General features: G+C 39.2%; 1 protein-coding gene across 5 annotated transcripts in view; it reads left to right on the top strand.

The window, feature by feature from the left end:
• SLC25A13 (solute carrier family 25 member 13) overlaps window positions 1-22,120 on the top strand; it is a 99,470-nt gene that overhangs the window by 75,960 nt on the left and 1,390 nt on the right. For all 5 annotated transcript variants that reach the window (XM_054644545.2, XM_077175128.1, XM_054644554.2 and 2 more), the window contains 4 exons: window positions 6,764-6,904; window positions 17,234-17,372; window positions 21,102-21,260; window positions 21,341-21,431. In XM_054644545.2, coding sequence (XP_054500520.1) covers window positions 6,764-6,904; window positions 17,234-17,372; window positions 21,102-21,260; window positions 21,341-21,431 — 530 coding nt within the window. The remainder of the gene's footprint in view (window positions 1-6,763; window positions 6,905-17,233; window positions 17,373-21,101; window positions 21,261-21,340; window positions 21,432-22,120) is intronic.

The raw sequence follows: 22,120 nt of genomic DNA, 5'->3' as shown, positions 1-22,120 counted from the left end.
TCTGGTTCCAGAACCAAACAATTTTGAATGCTTAAAAAGTCCATTTTTTCCCAACAAACTTACTTAATATTAATTCAACATGAATCTTATTATTTTTTTCTGCTATTATATTAGAAATAATGACTGCAAAGTTTTACATGAATGCACACTGTGGTTTAACACATGGATTTGTTTTGACAATTATATTTTATTACATGTCCCTTTCTCCTTTTACTTCTTCTTTTACTGGCAGTAAAATATTACAGTGTTTACCAGTGAAGGTTCAAAAAAACCCCAAATCCAAAAAGAAAGGCTCAAACTCAAATCAGGAATTAAAATCTAGCTTTCTGTGAGAAAAAGGAAGATATTTATGATGTCACAGTAATTTATGATGTGACCAAGAAATAATGGGTCACAGTTTTAATACAGCTACCATGCCTTAGGACTTGAAAGGTCTGTAAATCATTAAATGATTCTACAGCTAGTCAAAATAGACAAGTAGAGCAGACAGAGCCAAACATTAACAGATTTGACAGGTCTGTAAGTTAATTGCTTTTATAATGCCAATCAAGTAGGCTCCACTTTGATTTTTTGGCTAGGCTTCTGAGAAGTGAATTACCTATAACGTGGAAAATATCCACAATTTTAATTTTTTTTTCCCATTGCAGACTTGGTCCGTGCTTATAAACAAACCATACTCCTGTTTGTTTCTGTTTAGCCAGGTCATTAATATTCTATTGTAGGACACTCCTCACAACTTGTATCTGAGTCTTGGAAATCCAATGCAGTAGCAGGGATGTACTTCTGTTCAGACCAATTGCAATTCTATTTATGAGCACGTTTATGTGAGGATTTGACAGAGCTTGCTTTACATTTTATGTACATTTGGACATTAACAAGACTGTGATTCTAGCAGTGTTCATTGTTTGAGCTGCACAAAGTAAAACCTTAGCCAGACCAAGGGAAGGCTGTCCTCAGAAGACAAGAAAGATTAACTAGAGAAAAACAGAATTCTGCCTGAGCAGCATGAAAGCTGTTTCTGTGATAGGCTGATCAGGGTAGTGAAAAGCAGATGATTGAGGGCTCAGGAAATCTTGTGATCTGAAGAAAAGGTATTTACTATATGAACTCCCATTGCTAAAGAGCATTATCAGACTGCTGTGTAGATAGGACCACAGATGAGAGAACACAAAATAGCATGAGATGGCTTGTCTAGATTTTTGAGGCCTGGCTTTATGGAATGAAAAGGTAGCACAGAACCAAGCTTTTGAGAACCCAGTGTGCTTGGTTCCTGACATACAGTACCACAAAATTATGGTGGTCACCTTTGAGATCTGTAAGAAATTATGGTGGTCACCTTTGAGATCTGTAAGAAAAACAGTCATTTTGGACTGCTGTCTTTTACTTGGCAGCTTTTCTGGTAACAGGAGAGTCCCTAGGCAAATCCCCTCTACAGCAGTTTGGCATAATTCATCTAATGCTCTTGGGGACCTACTGCCATACAAACACAAAAACTTCTAGAGGTAGTTTGAAGCACTGGAGTAAATCTGGCTTCTAAGCTTTGTTCTGTTGTAGAGTTGGTATGTGGTTTTGTGGTAAATCATTGAACAGTTCTGTGCCTTAGTTGCCCTTTATTATACAATGAGGATGGTAATTCTTCCATTCTTGAAATCATTGGTACATTTTTAATTTAATTTTTTATGACAATGAGCAATCTTTATTTAGTGTCTGTAATTTAGTAACCTTGACTTTAATTAGGATTAATGGATGCTATGAAATGCACAGGAAAACAAGCTGCATCTGGAAACTTAAAAGGAGTAAGGGCTTGGGACAGAGTATGATATGCAGTAGGACTGAATATGATAAACAGTTGACTAAAAATCTTGGAATTTACACCTCCTTGTCTTTTGTAGATTAAAGAAGTAGCCAAGACATTGTGGACAATTTCTTTTGTAGAGGTTGATTTTTGGTAATTGTATAATATATTGCTTATGTATTTTTATGATTGCCATTAATTGCCATAATTGCTATCCTTGGGTGATATTGTTGAAAAACATTAACACTCTAATAGCAGTAGTAATCCTTTCTTCATCTATGAAACCATAAAAGGGGATATATGATAAGTTGGATGGGATGCAGAAGAAAGATCTAGGCTGACCCTAAAAGCTGTTACTGAGAGCAGGAAGGGGAGCTACAATTTGAAATAGATAATAAGGTTAATTAGAGGAGCAAGAACATTTGATGGTCAGTAGCACTGAAAGGAAAAGAATCTAGTACTTTCTTCTGGAATGGAAAACACAGAATTTCCTTCTTTAATTGCAAGCTGTATTCTCTTCAGAACATACACAAAGCTTTCAAATGGAGATGTGAAAGCCCGAGGAGAGTTGTGTCTGGTGTGCTCATTTCTTAGTTAATCTCATAAGGACACAAAAAGCAGTTGTATTAAAAAGAACAGGAATTTCTTCTCTCAGTGTAATGAGGGGGTGAAAAACTGTTTATTTTCCAGCAAATTTATTTCTGAGCGATTTGAACACAAAGAAATAGAAAACGTTTTGACTTCTTAAACTGAAATACTGTTAAATGCTTGTTACTAAACCAATTTTTTTTTTTTAATTACAGAGTAGGCTTTATTTCTCCATGGACAAAAAAACCCAACCAATCCTCAACTATTTCTACTTCTTCCTTCTGTTCAGTAAAGTAGGAAAGTAGCAGGAGTCATGATAGACAGTACTGTATTACTGTGCAAGACTATACTGCCATCGAGAGGTGTTGGGTGATATCATACCAATTGCAGAGTTGAAGAACCGCAAAAATGGGGAAAAACCCAGCTTCTTTTTAAAAATGCACACATGTTTGGGTGCATAGCTAGCTGACTTTGTTAAAGCACATTTAAAGGCATGCACATTTCTAGTTATGCATGTATGAATTGTTCTTGGATGACAGTGATATTTCCCTTTTATTTTCTTGCTGTAAATCAAACAACCATAAGTGCCTGTGATTAGGTCAAATGTTAAATTCTTTCAGAATAATATGGGCCCTTTGAGATAATTATCTATGCAGTACCTCTGGTTATCTATGCCTATAAATATCTCAAATCTCTAGTTTTTACTTTAATCACATGATAATAACTGAAAAGTAATATATTTACTTATACAGTCAGATCATTTGTTTAAAAAATGATTGGAAAATGTGATAAGGAGTTCAGAGTGGAGGGGTAGTCAGGTTTGTAACTTCAGTTCAGAAAAATTTGTGTTACTGGGAACCATCTGTATTAAACATTTGATGTATTTGATTTTTCTGACACTTAGTGGAGAAATCATTAAGCTTGAGCAACCTAAGCTTAAATGGTGTTTATTTGGGACAAAGAAAAAAAAAAAGTACTTTTCAAATTCTTCCCTTTGGGAGTGTATTTAAAAATCTTATAATTAAATACATTTTTGACTGCAAAAACTATCAAACCAGAAGGCACTATTCTTCAACTTTTGGCCAAACAAAATGAATGAACAGGGTGATACAATGTGCTGAGGATGTTTTGTCTGGTTTTTTTTTTCCAATACCAGTTCATACCAGAACCTTGAAAAGACTGGGGGGAAAAAAAAAACCAGATTGATAAGATTTCTTTCATTGCATTCACTATGCAAAAATTGAGAAGGGAGACAGAAGTTGTACTATTGTGATTCAAGCTACTGATTTGGAGATGAGGATATCTGGAGACTCTTACAAGTTGTGAATGTTTGAGCAGGGAGGAAATGCACACACTGGTCATACAATTAAACTGTCTGCCTCAAAACCCCTTCTTGTAAAACCAGATTCATTGTACTTTCCTCACAGAAGCACTGGGAGGAAATAAATTAATATTTATGAGACGCTTGCATTACTGTGATGATGAATAACACAATAGGAGTTACCAGAACTAGATAAGCAAGAAATCATTTCATTAGAGAGTACAGTAGCCATCTCCGGTTTGCTTCCCCCCCATTTTGAGGGCAAGGAGCTGCAGTTACCAGCACAGATGCTCAAATAACAAAATGATCAAAGCTCCCCACCGAGCAACTGTACTTGTTACCACTGGAACTGCCTCTGCTCAGGCTGATAAACCAGCCTTCCTCTGCATCACGAGGCAGGCAGGTGGTAGAAACCCTCCTACTGAGACCTCTGTCAGGTATTGTCTGCCTCGTCGCTTTCAGTTATTCACCGTTTGATTTTTGGAGTATACCTTAGATCAAATTCAGAGCATGGCACAGGCTGTTCAGGGAGTTCTGGGATAGTATCTGGACAGTCTGGAAACACTTCACTGGAAATGACCAGTGGCTCTCTTCAAACCTGCTGTGTGGGCAGCAAAATTGATAGTCCTTTTAGTGTTGTGTGGTGCAGGCAGGTCTCTGTTTTAAAACTTTGAATGTAGCGAGCTTGGTTGCATGAAGTGGGTAAATAATACTATCTGTGTTTTTTAATAGCAAGCTGAAGCAGAGGAAATCCTATGTGATTCAGCCAGAGCAGCAAATGTCTAATGCTGGAAGTGTCTACACAGCCAGGCTGGACATGCAGACATAGGCATTTATATGCACTTCCTAGCACCTGAAGTACTTCCCATCTGTTTGTGTTGAAATTATATTGTATTGAAATAATTTGCCTTTATTCTCCTTTAAAATCAGAGATATCATTCTACTTCCTTTCTTTATAATGGCATTCACTTATAAACATTTTTATAGATTTTTAAATTGTTCCATGTTTTGGTTCACTAATAGTAATAATAATACTAATTTTGTACTTATACTTAATTTTGTTGTAATCTTTTAAAATTTAATATGGTTTTCCTGTAGTGAAAATTAAAGGAACATTTCTCATGGAGTCATGGCACAATGAACTGCAGGAATATCATACTGAGGGAATGCAGTTTAATTCTGCTAGTAGATCAATTGATATGAGTTTTTAAGTAATGTGTTTTAGAGAATGGCTCTTGTATAAGAAACTTGCAAATGAACATTATCACCTGCAATTCAGATTTTATCATTTTAAAGAAGAAAATATATATGTTGGTACGGGGGAATGCCTAATAATTGTAATATCTACACCAAAATTTTTATTATATAGAAATATACAATTTATCAAAGAACCTTTCCAGGATTCTTTTTTATTTATTTTGAGACTTAGCAAGATGAGTAGACAAGTAAAAGAAAGATTTTTTTGTTTGTTTTGAATGCTTACTTGCTTAACATGTTCCAGTTTAAGTGTGAAACTTAAAGCAGCATATGTGCTAAATAATTTATCAGTCTAATTTTTGATGGCAACAAGAATAGCAGTTTTATATATACCAGGATTCTGGTTTGGTAAAAGCAGTTAAATTAAATTATGCCAATTTGAAAGTCAAAACCAGTTGAGTTACACAAGAGTATGCTTTTCCTGGTCAAAATAGGAAACACTTGGGATATTTTGGGGGTTATGTAAAGACTTTAATTTGTAACCACATTGTATATGCTCACTCCAAGTGGTAGGCAAGAATAGTTGTTCGTGTGATTTGCCATTTCTTCAGCACATTATTTGAACCATATTACTGTGCATATTTTTTATTTTGAATGATAGTTAATCTCTACAATTAATTCTTTTAACACTAGGATAATTTTAAAAATACATGTGCATAGTGTTTGCATACTAGACATCACTACATGCAAATGCTTTTAAATGGTTATTTTATTTTAGACATTACCTTCTAGAACAAAATAGTTGTTTTCTTGTAGGGAGGACGAGGGTTGCCCTTTGCATAATTTGTGTGATTTGAGAACGTAAAGAAGAGCAGAGCTGTCATGCCACAGAATTACATACTTAACAGAAGTTAGAATGACATTTTGTTGAATTTGAGCCAGAAGGAGTTTGAATGAATATTTTTTTAATACACTTAGGTAATCTTCACATTACCTTTTTTTCTGGTTGTATATTTTTAGCTCAGGATCTGTCAGTGTAGCTGAAAGGTTATGCCCTAAGTTACATATGATGAATGAGATGAACTTTATGAGAACCAGAGGGAGTCCAAAATGCTTGCCACCATTGTGTTTTAAAGCAGACTTTCAGAATCAATTGAGTGGTGTCTTCCCAGTGAATGGAGACTGACACATTGAAAACATTTAGTGGCTCTTGATTAATAGAATCCTTCTTGATTAATAGAATCAGTCTCTCTTTTCTTTAATGCCTGGTACCTAAATAATGACTTAGAGTTCAGATTCTTGAATCAAACAGCATTTAATGACACTGAAACTGGTAGTTCAGAGGATTTTTTAAAAGAGCACAATATACTTGCAACTCTGTTCATTGGAATCCATGCGTCTTTGTTATATGAACTCATGTCAAAATTGGAAAACCTTTCTGCCAGATTTCTACTCTTCAACGGTATGTTTTCACTTTCTATATACTGCACATCACAGCTACTTTACTAGTTACTAATTTTTCCTTTTACTTCATTACTTGTGTTGTAGTGTTCATGGTTTGTCAGTATTGCATAACTTGGTGTTGGCGAATGTGTTCTTGCAAAAAGAATTGAGCTAGTGTCTGTCTGATGTACTGCAGTGTCCTGCAGTGGCTGACCTGCTTCCTCTCTGTTTTTCCTGATGACTCATCTCGTGGGGGAGTAGATTTCTTACCTTGTGAGGTGCACTAATACTAAAACTCTGGACTGCTAATAGCTTAACAGAGTGCAGCGAGATTGACAATGTCTTATCTTGAATGTAAAAGGATGCACATTGCAAATAATGTAGCAGGTTAATATATTGATTTCTACTTTTAATTTCAGGCTGGAGGTTCTCAAGTAATCTTTACCAATCCACTGGAAATTGTCAAGATTCGATTGCAGGTGGCTGGAGAAATTACTACTGGTCCACGAGTTAGTGCCCTCAGTGTATTAAGGGACTTAGGTTTCTTTGGTCTCTACAAGGTATGTTTTTTAAAAATGTTAAAAATAAGCCTATTATAAATTTTCAAATCAACATATAATTTCATTGTTCTCACAAACTTTCATAGGTGGACACAATTTTACTTTCTAAAAGAAAAATTATGTGACTTATATCTTCATTTTTCATTTTTGATTAAGGGAAGAAACTGTCTCATCTTTCTGAGCATATGGTTTTTGTAAATCTTACTGAGATTTCTTTTCTCACTTCAGCAGGTTTAAGGTTCATTGAATATTAGTTTGTGATTCCTGATATTCTGTCTACTGTAAAAAAAAAAAGCTTATTTTCATCTGCTACATGGTATAGAGCTTAGAGTTTTGGAACTTACTTTTGCTCTTCTGTGGTTGATTCAGCAACTTTCCCAGATGTCATCGTTCATTTGGCGATGGGAATTAATTGCAACATAATAATAGTGAAGAAATACAGACAGTGGGAGCCCAGCATAAAAATAAACTCCTAAGCAAGCTTTCCCTTGCTTCTTTAGAAGAATATTTTCCCAAGTAATACCACTAAAAGCTGCCTTTGTGAGCATATCTACAGACCCTACAGTTCTGCTTGCTATATTACTGTTTTCACATAGATACATAAATATCTAGTAGTTTTGATAGGTTTAACGTTGGCAGCAGGAATGAAAACATCTTCTGAATATTGAATCTAATAGGATATATGCTACAAATAATTTAAAGGATTAACATACTTTTAGGATTTATTCTACTTTTAGATGAAGGAGATTAGATATGGGAGAATATGAAAGGTCTTGAAGTACTTTGAGATGGCCGCTATACTCAAGTATTGAAACAGAAGTTGTAATGGATACCATATACTGCAGAGCACCGTGTGGTGTTGCTTCAGACTCTGCAGCCTACAGCTCGGGAGAAAGCTTGCATACTTCCAATTTGTCCCAGGATTTCCAGTGAAGCTGGCAGTATTCCTCTGATTCTTATTGACAGCAGTCCAGCCATAAATTGAAGATGCTTCAAAAGACACCAAATGAGCCCCATCCCCCTCCTCCCTAGTATTTAAATTCCTTCTGCTTTTTTAAGGATCCAGTCTTTTAAAATTGTTCTGTTAACATTACAAAGAGGGAGCCTGCCCATGAGAACGTGTCTGTATGTTTTGGCCTGGAGAGAAGTTGCAGGTCTGAATAGGATTTAATGGGGAGTTGTTTTTCCCTTTAAATTGACTTGCTAATTTTTTAGGTGTTTTACTGAAGCTGAGGCTATTGTGTAAACTCCTAGTAAATGGCATTACTGTGTTGATCAGATTAACATTTACAACTGAAAACAGGGATTTTGTAAAGAGTCTGTTTCCCTGAGGCTGTGCAGGAATGGAGGTCAGCTACTGACTTTTACTTGGACTAGCAAAAAGAAAACACAAGATGAAACCAGTGATGAAATAGTTTACTAAAGTAGCAATTTCTGATTTTTTTTCTCCCGGAATACCTGCTCCTGGTGGTTGAGCAGAATTTGCTACATTTTTCCATTTTTAATGGCATTAATGTCTTAGGTTGTATCATGAATTATTTCTATCCACTAGAATAAATACTGGTAGACATTAGTCAGGACTACACATGAACAGGAGCTAGTTACAGCACTATGTTGCATTGGAACAGACAACTGTTTAATCACAAGGCACAGTTTCAGTGCTTCATTTATTGAGTTCATTTATGTTATGAAAAGTGAGTAGCAATTTCTCACAATTGACCTCCACAAAAAAAAAAAAAAAGCCACAGAAGAGTTTGGATTTGTTTTTATTCAGCTGTTGTCTCTGTTTCTGTCTCTCTCAATCCCTCCACCCCACTTCCTGTGGGGTGTTCATGTCCTTTTGTATGTTGTTAGGATTCATTGCCTACAAAAACTTGAGTGATTTGACAAAACTAGAGAATTTATCCTGGCAATGACAGGCACCCACTGAGCACAGACCATGTCACAAGGCTTGTGTCCAAGGGCACCCTTAGTCACAGCTAGGTCTGTAATTGGGCAGATTTGTGCTGTTTTCTACGAAACATTTGGGACTGCAGCCAAAAGAAAATGGCAATCCTATCTGCCCCCTTTCCTGTCAGAGCATTTGTGCACCCACATAATGATCTGGAACAAGAAAGTCATTAAAGCCTCCTCCTCCTTAGGGCTTAGTTTGTTTTGACCCCAGAGCAGCTCACTCTGTAGCTCCTCAGGATGTTGTACCCAGTCAAGGGAGGAATGGCTGTGGCTTGGGGACCCAGCCTGTCTCAGAATAATTTTAAACTGCCTTGAGGTGCTTGTGGAGCTGCAGTGTTGGAGGCAATAGCAGCCCTCTCCTGAATGCTTGTGCTGGAGCTGGCAGTGTTTGTGAGGGCAGGCAGGTATTAACAACTCATTGCATCAGTCATCACCCCAGTAAATGTTACCCAGAGACATCAATGGTTTTAGATGAATTTCAGGTGAGACTAGATTTGGTAGGTGCTGCCTTCTTTGGTGGTGCTTCTAAATTAATTTGGTAAGTACAATGACCAAGTGGACATCAAATAATAATGAATCTTCTGTTAATGAGAACCAAAATATCTTGGTATGTTTGGAATGTTCATACTCTTAACAAGTCAAATTAGTTTTAAATTATGAAATAGGAATGAGGATTTTATTACTATCTCAGTACTTCTCATGTTGTTCACTCTAACAACTCTTTCATTTGCATCTGAAGTCTTTGCTTTAGCTTTGTCTTTCCTGTCTCAAGACACAAGGCTTGTATCTCAAGCCCTTAATGTACCTACTTTAGTGGACCTAGTTATGACTCCATAGATACTACCTTGGAGGAACAAGAATAGATAATTATTCTAGAAAATAATTTTATTTGGGAATCTTGAAGTTCCTTTGTAGGCTCGATGAGCCTTCATGTAATATTCCAGCTGTTTAAACACTTGTCTTAGCCATGACTTAAACTTTAACTGATTGACTTCCTTCTGCAAGTGTTGAAAGCAGAACTTTAGACTTTTAATTTCAAAAATTTTAATTTTAAATAAATGAATGTCATTTTTGGTTTTAAGTTTTATTTACCACATGGCAAGGATTGCAGTGAAAATTTTCCTTTCCTAGTTCAGAGAAAAGTCATCCCTGAAAGCTATTCTTACCACCACAGATCCATCAGGCATGTTCTCCTTAGTTTCCATGAGTCGTTTATGCTGAAATTCAGGAGAAAATCTGTAAGAGTCCCAAATCTGTAAGTAGTCAGCAAGGAAGAATGTATTAATTATAAGTGCAGCCAGAAGATGTGAAGAGTTTGTCTTAGCTTCATGAGGCAAATTCCTGCATGTCTTAACAAGATGTACTGCTTGTTATTTGAATTCTTATATTTTGTATTATTTTCTACCTATGAAGCACTTCCTGTGGATTTTAAAATAAAATGCCCACACCCCCCTGATATAGTTAATTTCAGTGCTCCTGTCTTGCATTAACAGAGAAAACCAAGGCACAGACAGATAAATCTTATGTCTCATGTCAACAAATTAACAAAGGAAATGTAAACCCTCTTTGCATCCAGCTGAGTGAATCCTGTATTGATTATGATCATAATTATCCCTGCATTCTAGTCCAAATGCATATCCTTTGACGATCACTGGGAAGAAGCTGGATTGCATAGTTTTGGTGCCCCTCTGTATAAGTGAGAGTGATATTCTTTTGGGTCATTCATTGGCATGTTAATGTGCCACTTTACTGTGCCACCGACAGAAACAATTCACAGTAGTACTATGCTGAGATCCCTGCTCTGTGCTTTCTCTACTTGCAGACTTGTTGTTAGAATGATTTTTGTTGAGAGCCAGTCCTGGAGGTCACCTGGGCAACCTGACCAGGTATTTGACCACCTTTACAGTTTAAAAGCAAACATAGAAAAGAAAAAATCCCACACCTATTTTCTTATGACTAATTGAATTGGCCATGTTCAGGCTTCTGATCCTTCCACTGTGCACCTCCAAGAGTAGTTTTCTTTCCCTGCACTCTCCTTTAAATGAGCAATAAGGGCTCTCCCTGGCCTGCTCTTCTCAGAGTTGAGCACACTGAGTTCCTCTTTTATCTGCCACGGACTGCACAACTGGCTTGATGGCCCCACACTGGACTCACTCCAGTGAGAGAACATCTTTCTTGTATGGGAGAGACCAGAACTGGACAAAGGGCTCCAGATGTGGTCTCAGCAGTGCTGAATGGAGGGCAATAATCATTTCCCTTGCACTCTTGCTACTGTAGCCCAGGTTGTGACTGGCTGACTTCACTGCAAAGAGGCATTGCTGACCCACACTCAGCTTGGGCACAGCATCCTCCAGTCGTTTTCTCCAAAGATGCTTCCGGCCTGTATCTCCATCCTAAGAAGTTATGTCTGAATAGCAGCCTCTCACTACAGCACACTTACTATTTCCCCAGTTCAGCATCATCTGATGAGAGTGCAGCTCATGTTCCACTGCTCTAGCTATGGGATATGATGACAGACCATTTCAAAAGCCAGGCTTTAGTCAAGGTGTACAACATCCATTGCTGTCCCCTTATCCACAGGTCTGGGCAAACTGGTTGGTCAGCTGTGATTTGGTAAATCCAAATTAGTTGTTCCCAATATCTCCTTTGCTCTTCATATGCTTGGAAATGGCTTCCAGGGACATTTGCATCATAAACCTCCCAGGAACAGAGGTGTGCCCAGACATCTTGTAGTTTCCCAGATCTTCCTTCTTACTCTTTAAGATGGGTGTGATGTTTGTCTGTTCTAGTTACCAGAACCCCCTTGTCTGACTTGACCTTTTGAAGGTAGTAACAACCTCACAAGGTCATCAGCCAGCTGTCTTGGTACCACTGGAGGTTTCTGTTCTGGTCTCAGGATTGTGTATGTGCTCCAAGTGCCCTGTCTGCATGTAATGCAGACTTTTCTAGTAAACTTGTGGAGCTGAGGAGCCCGGGGACAGATTTTACTGGTAAAAAGCAAGACAAAGGTAATTTCTCTGCTTTTTCCATGTATTTTGTCACTAGGTTTCCTGCCCTCATTATGCAACAGCCTTACAATTTATTTAGTTGCCGTTTTTTTGCTGATGTGCTTACAGAAACCTTTTTTACTCCCCCTTCACATCCTTACTAGATCGATCTCCAGCTGATCCTTAGCTTTTCTGTATCAATTGCTGCACACCCAAGCAGTGGTTCTGTATATCCTGGGTAGCCCATACCCACCTCTGCTTCCCTTTCTCTTCCTTCCTCACCAAAGAACTAAAGAACAGTAGGTCTGGGATCATAATAAGTGCAACAATTTACCGTCAGTGCTTCCTCCCAGACTCCCTGTGCCTTCACTGGGTGGTCAGATATTAGCCATTCTGTAATGATATGCAGCTTAGAAATAAAACGCATATTAATTCCAGCAATAAAAAGATTTGACACATACAGCTTGTTAAGCTGATGGCTGGATTGAACCCCTGTAGTTCCTTAAAGCTAGAAAGCAAATATTTTTTTTTCTGTCTTTGTCTAAAATTCTGAACTACTTGTGTAAAGAAGTATTTTAAAACACTGTACTTCTCAAAATCCAGATGCTGCTTTGGGGAGGCACATAACAGCACTTTTGCAGAGGGAATTTATTTCCTTTATTTGTGTTTCTTTCTCCCAGTAATCTTTACTATGAAAGCACCAGGGCATTGAAGCTTGTGACTAGTAAATTCTTTAGCTAAAGATACTCTGTAGCTGACAACTATTCTTAAAAATATAGAGACAACATATTGCAGTCAGGGAAAATATCACTTAAATTAATTATCACTTAATAAAAAGTATCCTTTCCCATTTCTGCCATCACTTAAATTGTCATTTGTGTTGGCAGAAATGGGAAAGGATACTTTTCTGTTTTTCAATATTTTTAATAGATTTTATTTAATTCCTAGTCACAACTGAATATTGAAGTAATCATCCAAGATTGGATAATACATTTTCTGTCTTCTGCCTGTCTTACAACTTATTATGAATAAAGTCCCGTTAAAGTCAGTTGAATTTATATTCAATTGGGTTTGAAAGACATCTTTAAAGTGTCCATGTAAATAAACATTGTAGGTATACCTACTTATTTTGTACATCACAAAAACTCATATCCATATAATATCTGCCACAAAATGTTTAATAAAATATTACTCCTCTTATACATAATCATTCTGAATAGTGCTTAACAGCATAATAGACAGTGCCACTTCATAGTTTTGCAGAACAAAGTTATTCTGTATCCCAGGAAGACAGTAAATAATAGAATGGTAAATGAGTCTTCAAGGAAAGGGTACATTGGTTGTGGTAATGTTTATTTTTATAATTGCTACAAGGTATTTAGCTCAAATTTGTGCTTTGGCTGATACTGCCAACACAGTTTTCATTTCCAAAACTAGTCAGAAAAGCATCCAAAAGTCTCTTTTTTCCCCTCCTCTCCCTTCCCCCCAAATGCTTCATAAACAAGCTTCTCGTGTGTTGACCTGGAAAGTGTAATCTCAAGTGACAGGATGTGTACCAAGCTCTCACCTGGTCCCTTTGATAACAGCTGAGCTATTTCATGTTCTGAAGCTGAGAGTTTACAGCAGGATGTTAGAACATATGAATGACTGTAGTAAAAGTTTTGAGTTACATTTTGCATCCACCATGCCTATTTGTGACTGTTCTCATATGTAAGAATCTGCTTTTCAGAAATTTCCTTTCAAATTAACCAAAAAATGCCCTTCCAATTAAAACTGCTATATTTTTTTTTCTTGCAAACTGAATTCAAATGGCTGGTAGAGCATTTGAAATCGGCATTTTATTCCTCTAATGTGATGTTCTACATGAGATTCATAGTTTGGTTGGTATAAATATATGTGAATAAAAACCTATAGTAGCTTTTAAGGCAATGCCATTTTACAGTGGGGAAAAAAATGCAGCCCCTGAAAGCAAATACCAGTAATATTTGACTGACTGTTACAAAACCTGTTAGGTGCTGTTAGGGCTCCGATTCCAAAGGGTTAAATCTGTAGTAAAACCCAAGAAGAATGCAAAATGATCAAGAAATGACATGCTGCCTATTGTTTGTAGCTATAGGATCAAAATAACAATTATACATGCCAAATAAATTCTAAACCTGTAAAAGAGAAAAAGAGGGGGTGGCTGTAAGTACAGGTGCCAGAAGCATTAAATAACTCTCGCAGACAAGGTGCACCACTGTTGTCTTGAATGCTGCTGGGTTCCCCCAGTCTGGCATTTTTCCCCCTGCACTAGACAATGTGCATTCACTGCAGGAGACTGGGCTAAGCCTGCGTCTCCCAGACCTGCCGGCTCCTTCTGCCCAACCCGACACAGAGGTGCCTTTGTCAGTATAATTACCCTCCCCTTGTAGTAGAAATAGTTTGTTTAGAGCCTTATTTGCAGGTAGAGCTGGTATAAGCAGGAATTAGCATGCTAAAGAACCTGCCCCAGCACTGACTTGGGTTTATTTATCCAAATCTTTGACAATCGGGAGTTTTTTTCCTCCGTTGGTTTATTCAGTGAGATACTATCCGAGATTAAGAGCTTTAAGGTTATTAAGGAGATTGAAGATGGGAGCCAACTGGCTGTTGTGCGAGGAAGGCACATGTCCTGGTGTGTAGGATCTCCCAACAATTTCATGCCTGGCAGGTCTGCACCTTGGCCGCCAAAATAAACTCGGGTGGATGCTCCTTGCTGCTTTCTGGGGATTGATTAAAACTCCCTTTGGCTTTCAGCACGTTGTCCACATCAAAAAGGTGCGAGAAGTAAAATAAATGTTTCTTTTGCTTTTCAAGATACTGTGGCCAATCTCCCTAAGCCTTCCTAATTGGCCTGGGCTGGTTGCGGATGATTAACTTGAAGTTAAATGGGGCCTGCTTTTAAACATGCTTTCCCAGACTTTAAACGGAACGATGGGGGGAAACTTTAGACTGTTGCAATGCTGGACCAGAGCCAAGCCTGGTTATTATTAAAGTGGATCCAAGTTTTGATCCAGGTTTTGTTTACCCTGAGCCAGTTAAGGGACATCCTTCCCTCTCTGCATACCTGAATGTAGATTATTAGTGATATTACCAATATGCCACTTCTGCCCCGTGAAAAAGAGCCTTTTAATGAAGGGGGAGGAATATTAGCAGCTCAGGTTGAACTGAGAGTTGCTTGCATTTGGACTTTCTATATCAGTATATTTCAGGGTATGCAAAAAATGCAGAGGAAAATAAATGTGTGCAGTGTTTAATGACATTGCAAAGAAAATAAAAGTAACGTGCCCTGAGGGCAAAGGCAGCGAGGAGATTTGCTCTGAGGAAACGCATGCTCTAAAAAGAAATCTTTGAAGAAACCATCTCAGTCTGTGAATGTTTCAGTAGTGAGTCTCATAATTTTTCTGTGAAGTAAATACAGTGCAGACATTTGATCCTTAAAATGTTGGGGTTTTTCATGCAGAAGTTGGTAAAACCCTAGTCTTGTCTATGTGAAGATTAAAGGTAAATTGTTCAACAGGTTTCTGTTGGGCAAGAGACTCCAGAATCCTTGTCTCTGTTGAGTACAAAAAAATCACCTTCTCTCTGTCCTCAAGGTAGGGCGTAAGGGGCAGAGCAGGACCAACACCAGTGCTTTTTGAGTTCCTTTGTGGCATTTTAGTAGTGTCTGCAGAAAGGCACAACAAGAACCAGTGATGGGCAGCATAAATCAGACATCCAGCTGAGGGAGAAGCCAGAGGGTCTGAACTGCAGAAGTCATTAACCTCCAAAGGGAGTGTCAGGGGAAGTGCTCAGTACTTAGTCTGAAAACATCAAGAAATAAGCTGAGAAAGTGTGGTGGGGAGCACTGGGGGCTGGAGCAGAACCTTTTGTGCTCCCTGTGTTCAGTAGCTGAGTCTGTGACAGACAGAAAGTCTGACTACAAGATCTAATGGCTTTTTTAGAGAAATATTTATTTTTTCAGAGGTAGTCTCTGACTGCAAACTGCACTTATTAGAGTCTCCTGAGAAGCAGCTTGCAGGACCTGGTTATCTTGTCACACATCCTGCAGCCTTCCCCTGCCTTGCCTCCTGGAAAGGCAACTTCACGGATTTTCTGACACCTTGCAGCTCTTTTGTCTTTGATAACCAGCATCTAACTTGGATAAGTGCTATTTTTTAACTGGTATTATAATACAAGCTAAGCTTACAGATGTGTCCAGGCATATCATTAGATTTAATTAAATTATGTGGATATTAACATGTCCCCTGTGAAATGCCTGGCACTGAGCCATGTGCTCCTAGACCTGTGAACAAGAGCAGTGCAGTAACAAGGGCACCCCCCGAGGGTTTGTGGATGAACCTCAAGCAGTTTCACCAGGTCTCCACCCTTGCTTCAAAGAGAAGAGGCTTAGGCTCATCCATGAACCATTTCTTTCTCAAGCTTGAAAGATTTTACCCGTTTTCCCAAGCCACCTCTTGTTTGTGCTTTCCTCCTGGTCATAGTCCTGGCAGGCTCTGCTCTCCTTTGGATCTCTGTTCTGAGGAAAGGCAGACTACAAATCCCTTTTGCTGTTGGATCATGGATACTATTTGGTATTTTATTTTGGTTGACCTTCCCTAGTGGCCTTTTTGCTTTTCCCCCTGCTTGAAAAACATTTGATTGCTTGCTTCTACCCCAGAAATTTCCTTTCCTGTTTGCTTCCCTCTTGGATTTTAAACCAGCTGTATTGCTGGTAACTTTATTGGCTGGTTGTGCTACTTCCACAAATTGATAGCAAGGCAAATTTAAGAGATGAAAGTTATTGAAACAAACTGTATCCCAGATAACTTGTACTTAAAAATTCACAAGTAAATAATGCAGGTACTGTTCTGCAAAAAGACTTGCTGTTAATTCCCCTATACCCTCAATATATGTTGCATTATCAATTATAGTGCCTATATAGAGGTATGGACTGGGCACTGTTTTCCCTGGAGTATTAATCTAAATTGGGAGTGAGAGGTGGCAGACCTTTCCTGGGGCTCTGTTTCAAACAGTTTTAAACTCCCACTACATGGCTACAAGGTCAACTATTTAAAGCTCTCCAAAGGTGTTTTCAGAATTTACTCAAACACTTCGTATTGTCTCCGTTTACAGCACCTCAGAGTGAGGGAGAAGAAGTAGACAAGATACATACAATGACAGAAATTACTGAACTAAGAAAAAACACATAGATACTCCTCAGCAGGGTGAAATAATGAATCTCTCAAAGTTTTGAGGGAGAAATTACGTTTTCTGTAAGCCCTTTGCAGCAAACTGAAAAAATACAATGTTGCTCTATCTGTTCTCTGATATTCATGGTTCATCATGGTAAATTTACTCATTCTCAAAACTTGTTCTCTTTTCCAAACAGGGTGCTAAGGCATGTTTTTTGCGTGACATCCCCTTCTCTGCCATTTACTTCCCCTGTTATGCTCATCTGAAAGCTTCATTTACAAATGAAGATGGGAGGGTTAGCCCTGGAAATCTGCTCTTGGCTGGATCAATAGCTGGTAAGTGCCCAGGTTTCTTTTTTCATGGCTCTATACTGTTCTGGCAGCACAGTAGTTATGGCAGTGACAACAATAACAAAAAATGTTCAAAAGGACTGTACGCAACAATACTATGTTTTGCAGCCTTATTACAAAAACAACAAAGTTACTGTGCTGTAGAGTGAGTTGAAGATACTGTTAAGTTCCTGGTATAATCATAACATTCAGAAAGCAAAAGAAAGGGATAATAAATTTTTTTGCTGTTTTGTTTTTTGGGGGCTTTTTTAATCATTTATCATCATTCCTTGTGAAGTTTTTGTGCTGGTTTTGGCTGTGTCTCACTGCCAGGTAATGTTTTGTTGTAATTATTTATAAACAAAACCATGGCAATTATAAAATTCCTTATGATTGAGTGAATCTTGAATTTTGGTATATGTAGTCCAGAAGCCACACTGGAAGAAGTACAGCTCTCCAAACACAATTGGTGACAAAATGATGACAGTATTTGCTACCCTCAGTATCCCATTGAAGTTACTGGGCTTCTTGAGGATTTTACCTTTATAATTTTTTTAAATATTAAACAAAGCAGAAGATCTTGAGAACATTGCTGCAGTGCCACAGGTTGCTTATTCCTGTGATATACCCAGATATGACAGAGGTTGGAGTGTGGTCTTGAGCACTTGGTTGGTTTAGTCTGCTGCACAGCAGACAGAAGAGCCCAAACACGCTTAGCTTCTCACAGATGAATTTAGGTTGAGTGTGCCAGAGCCTAAGGGAGAAGACAGAGGCCTTGTAAGCCTGGGCTTGCCCTTGTCTGCTGCATGGCTGGTCCCTCCACAGCTGCTACAGCCACAGGGGACACCACTTGGTAGCTGTCTGCTGGAGGGGGCAGCTTGAGAGTCCCATGGCTTCCCACCTAGGAAACAAACAGGCTTGCAGATTTGTGCAGCAGGACCTTTAGGGGGGTGTGTAGCAAGCAGGGGGGCTCAGATCAGCTGGTATCTGATTATTGGGGGCTTATTGGGGGCTGCTTGGTCTGGCCAGCAGCTTCCTGCTCCAGCATGGCCCCTGGCAGACTGCTGCGACCTGCCAGCTGAGAAAAATGATGGAATGGCATGAATCCAGTACAGACAGGTGGTTTAGCAATGTTTTCTCATTTAATTTTAAGCTTTCTCCTCTCTGAGGAAAGCTTCTTGGTCAAAACTGTACACAGGGCTGTGTCTATTTGAGAGCAAGGCCTTTTTATGGCCAGTATCTGGTCTTGGGGAGCAGCTAAGACCCGTTGGTTTGTCGTGTTGAAGCACATTGATCTCTATTCAGTAGCTCAGAGCCCAAAGGAATTGAGCTGGCACTAGCAAAGCCAGCTGTGTTCCAGTGACTGCTGCTCAAAACCTCCTTGTCCTCTCCCCTCCCCCACCCCATTCCAAAGCCAGGCTCCAAACCCTCCAAAAGGAGCTTTTACAGCCAGCTTATTTCTTACCCATTTTAATGGAACAAAACAATTTTTGAACTTTAGATCATATTTACAGACTTGAAACATAAGATGGCATTTTTAAGCCAAGTAATTTCTTAGGTTTTCCTATTTTTCTCTTTCTAGCCATTGTCAGGTGATTGCAGACTGAGATAACCATCCCTTTGAAGTTCAGGCACAGAAGCAGTCTTTATTGTTGCTGATATGGCTCACCAATCTAGTTATAATGTGAATTTTATCCAGTGCTTCCTGTGAATCCCATCCTAGGTTAACTCTCATGAGTAAATTACAGTGTTAGAGATACAACGCTCATCTTACTGTTTATAAAACCAAGAAATTTGTTTTATTGTGTGTACATGTAAAGTGTGATGGGGGTGCATGTGTCCACTGTTTTGCCAAAAGAACCTCGAGGGAAAGACAGAACAAAACACCCACCTGTTCTGAAAAGCTGGCTTCAGTCTCTGGGTGATGTTTCTTCTCCAGACAGGGATCTCATCTGGTCATCAGACTTCACATGTGTGCTGAGCTCTGCCTGCATGTGGGAAACTCCCCCTTCCCACACACAGCCCATGCTGCTGGGATATTCAAGCTAGCCACAGTCAGATGTGCATCTGTCTCCTTTGCCAGTGGGTGTTGCTTGTACTGCTTACATCATCTTCCTTTCCATTGTGGTTGGGGTCACAGGCAACACGTGTCATCTAGCTTGAGCTGCTTCTGGTTTTCAGATGTCTCAACCTGTTGTGCCATAGCATATTCTGAGATGATTCTAATATCATCTGCAGGATCTCTCTTTAATTTGCTCTGTTTGCTTACTGCCTCCATGAAGTTCCTTCTCCTGCCCTAGCTCCTTTTGATTCTTGTCAGCTCCTGCTGGGCTATTTGTCACATTCTGATTGTAAGCTTCTCTTGGCAGCAATCTGTAACTTCGATTTGTCTGTAAATGCTTTTGTCCTGTACACATAGCTCCTAAAGAAAGGATTTTAAGTATCTCAAGTGCAAAATATCCTCAATAATATGGAGTGAGTGATAAGGAGATGGAAGTCAACATGTAGTAAGCAGAATTGTTTCTAAGTTCTTTGGTTTTCATAAAAACACTGGTTGGCTTTTGAAGGACAAAAGGCCAGGTTTAAATTGAAGACTCAAGCAATACCTTGGTGTGGGTAAAGCTAAGCAAAGAGGAATTTCAGTGTTTTTGGAGTTCAGAAATGTTGACCAGGTTTTAATGCTTACCTGCCAGACAGCCCATGCTTGCACTGAATGCATGCTCAGTGTATGAGTTATTTTGGGGGGACAAGGAGAGGAGGAGGAAATCTTCTTTTGGTGATATTCACATGATTTGATCTCTTGGAGCAGTCTGCAGGAAGGGTGCTCTGGAGCTTGAGGCCAGACCATGCTGGTTTGGATAAAATTTGTTACAGAATTATTGAGCTGGGGAAAAAAAAAGGAAAGGAAATTTATGCATCTACATCTAACCAAGTTGGTTTGGAAGAGATGCAGAATGGAAAAGTAATAAAACCATAAGAGACAGTGTCTTCTGGGTACAGTCTTGGTGCTTTTCTTTGCCTTTTTTTATCTTTTTTTTTTTTTTCCCAATTCTAAACATGCCCCAAGTTTGGATAGAAATAATTTTAGAAATACCACCCATTGGTAATTTGGTATTTTTTACTTTTAGCTGATTATCTGCCAGGGTCAATTTAAATCTTCCTCCACATATTCTGCTGAGGATGTCAGCTGTGGCTTTGCAGCTGAGCAGTCTGCCATTCCTAATGAGAAGAATGACCCTTTTTGTAAGCCTTAGCTCTCAAGTGATGCTGAGCATGCATGGCATTATCTGGTTCTCGGTGACATCGCTGTGTGAGGGGTGTTTGTGTGTCTGTGTTTGTGCCTGTGTACAGCCTATTCTAGCACAGTGTACACCAGGATGCCAGGAACCACAGAGAGGAATGAAAAGGAAAAGGAAATATCAACCTTCCCTCCAAAAGCTTTGTGCTTATTAACTATGCAAGTTTCTGATTAGCACTGGAAACTCCAATCTGTGCCTCCCATCTTGGCAGGAAGCATGTGATATGGTTGTTCCTCTGGGAGAAGCTCTCCTTGGGTTTAGCCAAGTCCACAACAGCAACCTCTTGTTGCTTCTCCTTCCCAGGTTCTGCTTAAATCAAATGTGGCTGGATTCTCCTGATGTAAGGAGGAAAGACCTGCTTCTCTCTGGATAAACTAGGTGTGCAGTACACGTGCCAAGGCAGTGGTACTCACCTGATGACTTTTGTGTTGTTCAGGTATGCCTGCAGCCTCTCTGGTCACCCCTGCAGACGTGATCAAAACAAGGCTCCAGGTGGCAGCCCGAGCAGGACAGACCACCTACAGTGGTGTTGTGGACTGTTTTGCCAAGATCCTGCGGGAAGAAGGCCCAAAGGCTCTCTGGAAAGGAGCAGGAGGTGTGTAAAAGAGCTTTGATTTTCAAATGATTTCTGATTGAGGTGTTTGTCACTGAGGAACTCTCTTCTTTTCTTTCAAGCTCGTGTATTTCGATCTTCTCCTCAGTTTGGTGTAACTCTGGTGACTTACGAGCTCCTGCAGAGATGGTTTTATGTGGACTTTGGAGGAGTGTAAGTATGTGATCTCTGAACCTACCAGGGATCCTGAAGTTACCCTTGGTTCTGTTGGGTCTTGGTCCTCCTCACAACATCAGAGGCAACAGCTTCCTAGGACATGTTGTAAAGGCTTTGTAAATATTATTTCAACTACACTTTACTGGTGGAGGTTGGGATGATATTCCAGTAGCTGTTTCATAGCAAGATATTACCATATTTTATATCACAGTTTCAAGCAGGGGACCTATGTTAGTGTAAACAGAGACAGTGGGAGGCTAAATAATGGGCTGGGGATGTAAATGCAGGAAAAATGTGATTCCTGCAAGGTCAGGATACACTCTGCATTAGTCCTCATTGTTTGGTGGAGGAGCTGTGTCCCTGATTAGACAGGCATTTGACATCCAAAAAAATATATAGTTGTCACCAAGGTCAAAACAAATTTGTTGACATTTCAGCTGTGCCTCCTGCCTTTGTTGACAATACAGGTGGATGTACATGTAGCTGTTTAACCTGATCCCAGAGCAGCTGCAGATTCTATGGATTTTTGGGGACAGTGGTTTGAAAGCCACCACAAAAATTACTTAAACTCTGCTATGTTGCTGGATTGGTTGTGTGCTGCAGCAAAGACTTATGAACCCCTGCTACCTCACACCAGTTTTGATTAATGCACTGCAAATTTTACCTAGATTTGACTGTACTCAATC

The sequence above is a fragment of the Agelaius phoeniceus genome, chromosome 1 (assembly GCF_051311805.1).
Source record: "Agelaius phoeniceus isolate bAgePho1 chromosome 1, bAgePho1.hap1, whole genome shotgun sequence".
Lineage (NCBI taxonomy): Eukaryota > Metazoa > Chordata > Aves > Passeriformes > Icteridae > Agelaius > Agelaius phoeniceus.
The sequence above is the reverse complement of the archived record's forward strand: the minus strand, read 5'-3'. Positions and strand labels throughout refer to the sequence as shown.